This window comes from Hydra vulgaris, chromosome 02, assembly GCF_038396675.1.
Source record: "Hydra vulgaris chromosome 02, alternate assembly HydraT2T_AEP".
Classification (NCBI taxonomy): domain Eukaryota; kingdom Metazoa; phylum Cnidaria; class Hydrozoa; order Anthoathecata; family Hydridae; genus Hydra; species Hydra vulgaris.
The window spans coordinates 63,438,419-63,449,807 of NC_088921.1; the positions used below are offsets into that span (position 1 = coordinate 63,438,419).

Below are 11,389 nucleotides of genomic sequence, written 5' to 3' on the forward strand. Positions count from 1 at the left end.
AAATTTCCCTTAAATAAATTAACATATATTAAAATTAGTATGTATGTTTTGATTTTAGAGTCTATGGACCTCTTGTCGCTTGTTCTTAGAAATGATATTGATAGTTAAACTCCGAAATCTTGTGTTTAACTTTTGAATCATAAACTAAGAGACACAGCAAATTTGGAACTACAAAGAATTTTTTTAATTGGAAGGAAAAACATTTAATAACAAACAAAAAGCTTGTAAGTTGCAATTTTTTTTATTATACTTATTCACTTCCAAGAAAGCTTAAGGCAGAAATTAATTGAATAAAAATTTACTAAGAAAGTGAGAAAAAGGGTTAACAGGCAACTTATAAAACTTATTTCCAGAGCTGCAAAACTTTTAGAAATAACAAAATCAAAATTTGATGACTAACTAGAACTATTTTCCTATTTTTCAAGGATATTTGATTATAAAATTCCAGGATATTACCCTCCAGAAAAAAAAAAATTCATGACTTTCCCAAATTTTACCTAAAAATTTTTCAGGATTTTTTTTAACAGTCAGAGCATTTTTTTAAATGAAAAAAAGTATGTAAGTTGAAAAGGTTTGAAATAATAATTTCACTTAAAACTCTATACCAAAAATCTAATAGTTATGTGTTTGAGGATTTTACCTTTCTACAAAACCTAAGTCATAAAATATTTCTTAAAAATTAACTTTATTAATAATTGCTTTTTTAAGTACTGAAAATCTAAAATTTGGCGTTAGTAACATGACAATAAAATATCATCAAAGGAAAATGTCACATTTAAAATAATGTCTACTACTTGTTTAGCTTTTTTTCAATCAAATCAAACTCAGTATCTTCCTATTTTGCTTTAACTTTTTTTAACATAACTTTTTTTTATTATCAGATTCTTTTAAAAGTGTAGTTTTTAGTTACTCTTAAAAGTTACTTTACTTTTCTGCATTAGTGGCAACCTTGTCAGACTTGTTTGAAAAGAAATCAATTTAACTTTGAACAAGTCTGCAAACAATTTTTTGCTTTAATGCCGCATTTTTTTTCTTTTGTAAGTTTTCGCAGTAGTAACTGCTTGCTTCTCTTGCATGATGCTGCATCTCTTTGCCAATTTTAATGCTTTTATGTAAAGTTGAAGTCTTTTATGTCAAGTTTGAAAATAAAGTGCATCATTTTTTTTTACAGCATTTTTGAGGATAAATTGTCTTTGACTATATCACCAAGAATTTGACTATATCACAGATAAACTTTTGGTACCAAAAGTTTATCTGTTTGAAACCCTTTTAGAAAGGTGTTTAATTCCTGATACCATTTTAAAGAATTTTAATTTTGATGGTAAAATAGGATCATGTATCGTTGCTTTCAACTTTTATTAACGACTCCAGGTAGTTCAATTTTTTCAAGACTACCATCAAATGTTGTTACTTTGAACATTGGGGTAACTTTGGACAAAAGCTCTACTAGAAAGAGTTTTACTCAAAGTTTTTTTCCAAAGTTACCCCACTGTTCAAAGAAACAACATTTCACAGTACTAAGGTATGTTACACATTTTTTGTAATCATCAAGAAAGCTTTTCATAAACAGTTTTCACTTTTGCACCACCTGTGTCCACAAAATTATATTTCTAATTATGTCTTACGATCAAAGATAGTTAGTTGTAATATTTCCTGAACAAACTTACTAATTCAAAAAATTTCTTAGAAAAAGGGTTTAATTAATTCATTTTTACAGTATTGTGAACAATAAGATAAATTTGTTTAATCATTTATAGCAGTATTTACTTACTTTGTTTGAAACTAAAAAGATATAAGACATGCAGCCATATTAGATTTTAAACAAATTCAAATGACTTTTTTAGAACACAAAAAAGTTTTTCATTACAAATAACAAATTATAGATAAAATGATTAAAAATAGAGCAATAATAAAAGAAACGTTTTAAAAACAATAAACAAAAACTTAAATAGAAAACTTACCATTTAGTTGCTTTTCTTTGTTATAAATTTAGAAATACCTTTAGGTTTTTAATATATATCAGCTTTTAGTTTATGATTCGAAAGTTAAACATCAGTTCCTGAAGTTTAACTATCAAAATCATTGCTAATAGTATGAAGTTGATGTACCAAGGATTTTCTGAAGAATCTGATTTTATAGTAATAGAGTTTAATGCTCTGATTCTTTAATGTTTTTAAAAATCTATGTGGCTATGAAAATAAGCGTTTTAGTAATGCTTTTACCATTTGTGCTAAGCAGGTTCGGATGAAGCTTTATTGGTTTCTTTTCTATAAACAAAATAGAAAATTGTTTAATGTTAACTTATTATTTGCAAATCTTCAATAAAGTAATTACCCACAAAATAAGGACTCTTTGTTATATTATACTGCATTATAACCAATTATCCTTGCAAACTTATTTTATAGTTTTAAATTAATCATTACAATTTTGGTACTACATAATTATGAAACAGGAAAAACAAATATTTACAAAATAACACATATTTTCTTCCTTTTTAACCTTTATTTATTCTTTATATTTCCTAATATAAAATTTTTCTTTGCTATAAAACAATTTTTAAATAAAATATACCTGGATATATATTAGATATTGCTTGACTAGCAGGGATAGGAAGTACCAAAAAAGATGCTTTCAAAAGTTAATAATCACTATCTATTGCTGGACTTTGGTGCCAACAAACTCTAAAATAGACAACAAACTCTCTCTCTCTCTCTCTATATATATAGAAAATCTCAACATTTAAGCTATAGAAAAGATCAATTTTTAACCTGGAGTAAAAAATGTTCAGTTTTAAAACATTAAATCCAGCGTTAATTTCTTTTTATGGTCAAGAAGGATCAAATCCTCCACTTCATATAAATACAATCATTATGTACTTCTAGTTTTTGTTCCAGATGAGAAATGCTTGAAACATAAATTTTTTATGTAAAAAAGTTAGTAATTGTGCTAAATAATTAACAATCACTATGTTTACAGATAAATACAACACCAATCAAGAACCACCTATTTCTACCATTGCTGATAAATCTTTTTTATATGAACCTAACAACAACAAATTTATAACATCCTCTCACAGAAATAGTGTCTTTGAACGCTTTATAGATTCAAAATCGTGTTTTTTCAATACTTTGCTACCTTTAAATAAAAATGATTGTAAAATTTAAAAAAAAAAAAGTTTTTATCTGCCAAAATTTCAAAACTGGAGTTGAATACAAATAAGTTGTCAAGTGATTTCTCTAGTGAATATGATATTACATGGTTTCGTTCTAAGGCATCTACTTTTAAAAAACTTGATTAGAAATGTTTTTGTGCCTATTGGGCGTTATTGTTTTCCAAAAACAAATGGATGATCTTGCCAACTTATCTGGTTGAAGCAGTTTTCATGGCTTAGTTATTCACCATCTGAAGATAAAGCATATTGTTTGAGTTGTGTTTTGTTTGAGTTTAAATACTTTTCTCGAAATCTAGCAGATGTAAAAACTTGTTTTCTCAGCCTGTAAATGTTTTCTCAGCCTGTAAATGCGGTAGTGGTGTAGTGGTAAAGGGCTCGCTTCATAAGCAAGAGGTTCCAAATTTGATCCCCACCACATCCCTGGTAGTACCGCGCTCAAATTGTTTCTCTCCGCAGCGGCCTTGTTCGTCGAGGTTCGTGTTTCAGAGTCATAAAGTTGAGAGAGGGTTATAACCACTATTAAGTAGCCTCCTCATCTGTAGTGGTCTTCTTGGCCTTGAGGAGGTGAGTAACAAAAAAAAAAAAAAAAAAGTACTGGCCAGATAAAAAAGACATTATCATGGGAAAAAAGGAAAGATTAATGAACATCACTTAGCTGTGCAAAGTCTTCATTATAACACCTGGACCATATTTTCAGCAGTTTTAAATACAATGAATGGAAGTATTCAAAATATTGATATTTTAATTAATAAAGAATATGAAAAGGAGGTTGCTTTAAATCGGGACGAATTGCATTCAATTGTTGAATCATTTTCTTAGGCCGTCTCAATATAGCTTTTAGAGGTCATCGTGACAATTCCCAACATCATCCTACTGTTGGAAAATATTCTTTAGTAAATGGAGTCGGAAATTTTGTTGAACTTTTAAACTACAGGATCAGAGGTGAGGATAAAGTTCTTGAGCATCATCTTAACAGCTGTGCAAAGAATGCATCTTATATTTCTAATTCGTCACAAAATGAATTAATAAATTATTGTGGAAAATATATCCAGAATATTTTAATTTCCGATATAAAGGAAAATCAATTTTTTTCGATAATTGCTGTTGAAGCATCTGATTGCTCCAATCAGGAACAAATGTCTTTAATTATAAGATTTATAGATAGTTCTTTTGATGTAAGAGAAGAAGTTATGGGTTTTTTGCATTGCAAATATGGTTTATCAGGAGAAGCTCTTTGCAAAACTATTTTATTATGTCTTAAAGATTATTCTCTTGACATTTCCAATTGTCGAGGTCAGGGGTATGATGGTGCAGGATCTGTTGTTGGTCATATTAAAGGTCTTGCAAAGAGAATTAAAGATTACAATGACAAAGCAGTTTATACTCACTGTTTTAGTCATCGACTTAATCTTAGTGTAGCAAATTCGTGCAAACTGCAAGAAGTCAGAAATATGATGGAGCAAGTAAAACAATTGTCTTATTTTTTTAATTTTTCTGAGTCAAGACAAAATTTATTAGAAGCAGCTATCACCAAATATTATCCTTCTGCAACAAAGAAAAAATTAATTGATGCTTGTCCCACAAGATGGGTTGAACGCATAACTGGGTTGGATGATTTTAAAAGTTTGTTTGTACCTATTGTTTTTTGTCTTGAAGGAATGAGCATGAACTTAGAAAAAATGTGCAATAAAGAAACTTAATCACAAGCTTCTTGTTTTTTAAAACTCATTACAACTTTTGATTTTATTGCATCTTTAGTGATTACTCGAACAGTTCTTGACTGCATTATTCCTGTTACACAAATGTTGCAAGGTAAAACTTTTGACATTTGTGATGGTTTAAGTTCTATTTCAGCTTTCAAAAGTTGTATGTTCACACTTAGAAATCTAATAGATGATTATCACATAAAGTGGTATGAAAATCATAGATTAAATTTTACAGATAAAAACTGTAAACCATTTTTTTTATTATTATTCATTTTCTTTAACAAGTTTTTTTTATTTTTTAATTTGTAAGTTAACTTTTAATATTTTATGTTTAATGCTTTTTAAGTTGTTTTAAATTTTTAATTAAAATTCTTCTATATATAATTAGTTTACGTAATATTAGTGTCTGGGCCATATTAGTAACAAAATTTTTTTTTTGAAATACAATACAGTTACCTTTTTTCTGAACAAAGTGTGTTGCTAAAATTCCAGAGGTCAGTCTTTCCTCAATTTTAAACAAGCAATGAACGTAAATGTAGTAAATATAAGACTAAAAATAAGTATAAATATTACAAGTAGTTGTTCTTCAAACATATCAGTTTAATTGAATTTTATATTTTAATTAAGAGCATTATGTTTTATACAAATTTAAATAATTATTCTATTAAATATATTTTTTTTCTATTTTTTTAGTTCTACCTTTTTAAACGTTCTACTCAGCGTCATTATTTTAGTTTACCTTGCTTAACTGTTAAAATATGGTTTTAATTTTGTAAACTTTCATGACTTGAAATTTACTTTATTGATCATTAGCCAGCAGTTTAGGGAAAAAAATGACTTCAATACAGTTAAGGTAAGTGATAACTGATCACCGGCCGCATCGCAAGTTTGTTTACATTGTTTACCGATGTTTACGAATAATATTCATATTATTACTATATGGTGTTACTACTATATTGTGTTACTACTATATTGTATATTATTATATTATTACTATATTCTATCTTTCATGTTAATAATAGTAATTTTTGTTATATAAATGGTAATAATGTTGTGTGTCAATTTAGGTTTTGATTATTTTTAGCATTGTTTCTGAAACAATGTAGGGGAGAGTGGGGCACCATGACACACTTTTAGTTTTTGCTTCGTAACAATTTTTTTAATACGCTTTTTTCTAGGCGATTGGTTTAATTTGTAGAAAAAATTTATTTTGACAAAATAAATTCTATAAATTACCAAAATAAAACAAGTTAAACTTGTGAGACTAGTTAAAGTAAAATTAGAAACTTGTTTCAAGGTACCAGTATTAACGTTTAAGGTATTAACGATCAATTAAAAACTGAGCTAAGAAAGTAGCTGAAAGTATAAACGTTGTTTGTTGTGACTGTTTTGTTATAAATTAATTATACTGTGTATTAAATTTGAAATATTATGGTAGTGTTTTTAAATAGTGTGTTGTATTTTTTTCCTCTAATCGATCTAAATTAGTGTAACCCTATGCTTCTTTTTTGAATTCATAAAAAGGGTGTCTGAAATAATTAGTGCTTTAGACTTTGCTAAATAGCGATAATGAGTTTTAGTTAATGGAACTAGAGATATTAGCTCCTTTGAGAAGTGATCATGATAGTATTTGTAGAAAAGAAAAAAAGATTTTTTTACGACAACTTTACGACGATGGGAGAGAGACTAAAGCTTGGCAGATTGAGCAGGTCCAATGGTCCGTATCCGTTTTAGCGTTAAAGAGTTTGTAAACAAGGGGTTTCTTTTAAAAATTTATGAACCCTTTAAATTTGTCCCCTCAATAAACGAGGGGGCAAATTTAAGTTACCCCCGCGCTTGAAGGGAGCTCTTCCCCACCCCTCTCTATACCTAGAAGCGATAACATTTCTTGACTAACTTCTTTAAAAAGCTAAACCCGCGCCTATATATATATATATTGATAAATGTTGTATATTACTGGAAATACAACTCTTGTCTGTTTAAGAGTGATCAATATCTTTTTGAAAAAAATAGATAATATTAAAATATTTTAAATGAGAAAATACAACTTTACAATGGAACTTGAAGTTTCATGCCATTCGGCAATCATCAGCCATATTATACAAATATAAAATAAAAACCGTTATAAAAAATACAAATTTAGCGTTGCAACGGCATCTGACGTCAAGTGTACGTGATCCGATATTTGCTAATCGCCAGAATCAAAGTTAGAAAGTAAAAATTTTTTCCTATGCCTACAAGCAGAAACCAATTCACTTTTTTTATTAAGTAGTAAACCACTATCAAAGTTCATAATAAAATATTTTTCACTAATGCAAAGGTTACACTTTTTTGTAGATGGATTATAAGATTGGCATCTTTTAATTATGTTCCACTTAATTATAGGCATGTTACCTGCGTCTTTGTGTTTCCAGATTTCTTTGGAAAGTTCTGTATCATTTCCATACCTGATTGCATTAAATGATTTAAAGTGGTTTGCAAATCTGAGCTTGAATGCGTTTTCACTGATACCGATGTAAGATTTTTCCGTAAGACTGGGATTAGGTGATGATAAAGTGGCTTTATATACAACGTTTTTTGATAGACATTCGTTATTTAACGGGCATGCTGTTTTCTTAATGCAGTTGCAATTTATATCATTAGTGGTGAGTTTGTTGCGCAAAATTTGTTGGTTGTGTGAATTAATAATAGATCGAATATTTGGCATGCAGCTGTAACTAACTTTTATTGTGTTTCTGTTGAAAATTTTGTGGAGCTTATGATGTAATGGAAAATGTAAGTCAATTAAGTTTAAGAAAAGGTGTCCAATTTTTGTTACCACATTTTTACTGAAAGGAGGATTAAACCATATTATATTTCTTTTTCGTTTATTAGTATTAGAAGGATTTAGATTTGAATGATATTGGAGATTGGTGGGAAATCCAGACTTTTCTAATGCGTCTTTATAAATAGGAGCAGACTTTTAGAAAATTTTTCGTTTGAAGAATTGGAAGATAATCTATGTTCAATTGAAGTTGGTAATTGTTTTAAAATGCTTGGAGGATGGTTGAAACTAACATGGATATAATTTAGCGTACTATCAGGTTTATGGTAAGGTTGAAAAGTGCAGTTATTAAGATTAAATGTAACATCAAGGTAGTTAACAACTTTCATATTAGATTGAATGGAAATACAGAGGTTGTATTGTTTAAATATTTGAGTAAAATGCTTCTTAATTTTTTCCATTTTTGGACCGCTTGCGTTTTTAAACACGGCTAGGCCATCGACTCTATATAATCCAAAATCAGATTTTTTATAAAATTGCGAAATCCGGAAGAGAAGAAAAATACCAACTAACTCACACACTTCCGCTCCATCAAATGCACCCATGGTAACATCAAACAAACCACTCGATTTCTTAATCCAAACTTGATCATTGGTAAATAATAAAGACTAACGCGCGTGGAGAATTAAAGATTTATGATCAGCATCAATGGAAACGTATTGTTCTGCAAAGTTTATAGAGTCGATAAGTAGCTTTTCATTTATAGAAGGGTAAAAGTCAACGATGTCGAAAATAAGGAATTTATAAAAATGTTTGTCATCGATGTTTTTGAACCAATTTATTACATTTTGTGTACTATTCCACTGATTTACTTGCAAAATATTTCTGAGGTTGGTGATAATATCTGATAAAATATGCTTACTTATTCTACCAACTTCATTTTTAGCTGGGTTAATTAGACGAACAGTAGGATTATTTGAAAAATTAGGTTTATGGTCTTTAGTTTGCTTGTTGCAACTGTTGCAAAATTTAGGTTTAATGTAATGAAACAATTTGAAGATCTGTTTATTTTGATTTTTTTTAAAACGTCATGATTTATTGAAATTTTTTTAAAAACGTCATGAGTTATTGAAAAAGAATCATGATTCTTTAGAATAGTTTTTCCTTATTTATTAATGTAATCTTTTATAATAGGGTTGGTTTTTTTATAGTTAGATGTAGTAGCGTTCATTAACAACTTATTGTATTCGTCTTTTGATAATTTATACAAATTTGATGTTTTATCTGCGTAAGTGTAAGTATACGTTGATTTTCGAATAGAAGAAATGTCTTTTTTCAATTTATTTTGGAAGGCGCATTGAACCTTCCTAAACTGTATGTTCTTAATTAATTTGAATAAATCGCATTCAAACGCACGCATATCTTTAATTTGTTGTGGACAATGTGGTGTGTTAATACCATAAGAATTAAATTTGGTATAATTATTACTATTACTATTAATATCATTCATACCGTTAGACTGGTGATTTATGAAGAAAAACGCCTTCCATCGCATCCTTTTAATCAATATCTCAGTTTTTTCAAGCAATCGCAATTTGTATTCTTTATTTGATGGTATAGGTATATTTTTTATTGAATAATTGAAGTTAACTTTTTCCATTTTTAACGACTTGAGAAGAGTGCTCCACAGGAGGAGCAATAATTGAAGTACACGTACACTTGACGTCAGATGCCGTTGCAACGCTAAATTTGTATTTTTTATAACGGTTTTTATTTTATATTTGTATAATATGGCTGATGATTGCCGAATGGCATGAAACTTCAAGTTCCATTATAAAGTTGTATTTTCTCATTTAAAATATTTTAATATATATATATATATATATATATATATATATATATATATATATATATATATATATATATATATATATATATATATATATATATATATATATATATATATATATATATATATATATATATATATATATAGATTCTTCCTGATGAACCTACTGATGGTGAAACACAGTGTTGAAGTAATCAAAAATTAGATAAGTTTTTTTACTAATTTATGCATATATATATATATATATATATATATATATATATATATATATATATATATATATATATTTATATATATATATATGTATATATTTGTATATATAGATATATATATATCATATATATATATATATATATATATATATATATATATATATATATATATATATATATATACCGTATAATTGGTAAAATAAAGTTCGGTCACTTAAGCTTTGAATATTTATTTATCACGCATAAATAAAAAAATTTTAATTTTTTTTCCTGAAACATAGAGAAAATTACATTGACAATTGATATTGTAAAAATAAAAAAATGAAAAATAAAAACTAGTATTCAATATTTAATTTAAATGAAAACATCTACTTTGACCGAACTTTCAATACCATCTCATAAGTTCGGCAGCTATATAAATACTAATGACGTATCACAAACTTAACGTCACAAATAATAAGAATTAATTTTTAAATGTTGTTTTATTGTAAAATTATGAAATAAATTCAGGTAATTCCAGTAACTAAGGAGGGCGTTGCCCCGGGCCAAAAAAAAAAGGTTTTTTAAGGCACCAAAGAAAACAAGAAAGAGCACATAAAAGAAGGTTATTTTTTAATTTTTATAGTAATTAGTCAACTATTTTATTACTTTGGTCATTATCACATTTGCTACGCCACAGGCTAATAAAATTAAAAATGTATTTTTAAATTAATTTAAAAAGGTTTTTTCAATTAAAAAAAAAATACTACTTTGCTTTAAATGAGCTTTGTATGTTTATTGACAATTCTTGCACGTATCGTTGACCATAGTAGAACAGCAAGATCCACACAACGAATCGTCACAGGATTCGCAACGCATCCATAAGTGTCGTTGTGCTGTAATTTTATCTCCAAAAAAAATGTCACAAGCTTGATATTTTTTAGAACTCAAAGAACCGTCAGAGTATTAAGAAAGCGTGTTGTGCATGTGACAGAGAAACGAAACTCAACACGAGTTGTTGATGCACGCTTTTCATTTGCAGGCAAAATTAATGAAATTTTACTTGAAAAACTTATTTGATGATAATGGATTTAGAAATAGAAACATTTAGAAATAGATAATAGAAATAGAAAAGAAATAGAAAATAGATGATAATGGATTTAGAAATAGAAACATTTATTTCGTCATTTATAAACATTTTACAACGATCTTGTTGTACAAATTTTTTAAATAAAATTTAAATTAAATAAAAAAAAAATTAATAACGTCAGGAGCAAGTAGAAGACAGAAGTCTTGTCACCAAGCCCCTATAGTAAGCGTAAAATATTTTTTACAAAGTTCTCATTATATAAATTTACAAACACTTAGTTATATATTACACAAGTTATATAAAACAAGTTAAAACATAATTACAACAAGAATACGACAAATTGCAAAAATTAAATAAATACATATAGTAAGAAATATTTCAATATTTTTTTTTTCCATTTAAAAATACAAAAATATGTTTGTGTCTGTTAATTCAAGCAAATATTGTTTAACTATATTTTTAAAACAATTTATAGAAGTTATACTTTTCATATTTTCATTAAGAACTATGTTCCACAGACGAAGCTCTTTATATGAAATTGAGTAATCAGATGTTTTAAGAGTTGACTTAGGTAAATTAAAATTATGGATAGAGTATCTCGTTAAGTATTCATGATT

General features: G+C 27.4%; 1 protein-coding gene across 1 annotated transcript; it reads left to right on the plus strand.

Annotated features, from left to right (window-relative positions):
• The first annotated feature begins 2,966 nt into the window (after positions 1-2,966).
• LOC136076228 (52 kDa repressor of the inhibitor of the protein kinase-like) lies at positions 2,967-4,872 on the plus strand. The gene is made up of 2 exons (XM_065789702.1): positions 2,967-3,153; positions 3,992-4,872. The coding sequence occupies exons 1-2, from the start codon at positions 2,967-2,969 to the stop codon at positions 4,870-4,872; spliced, it is 1,068 nt and encodes a 355-aa protein (XP_065645774.1).
• Positions 4,873-11,389: the final 6,517 nt, after the last annotated feature.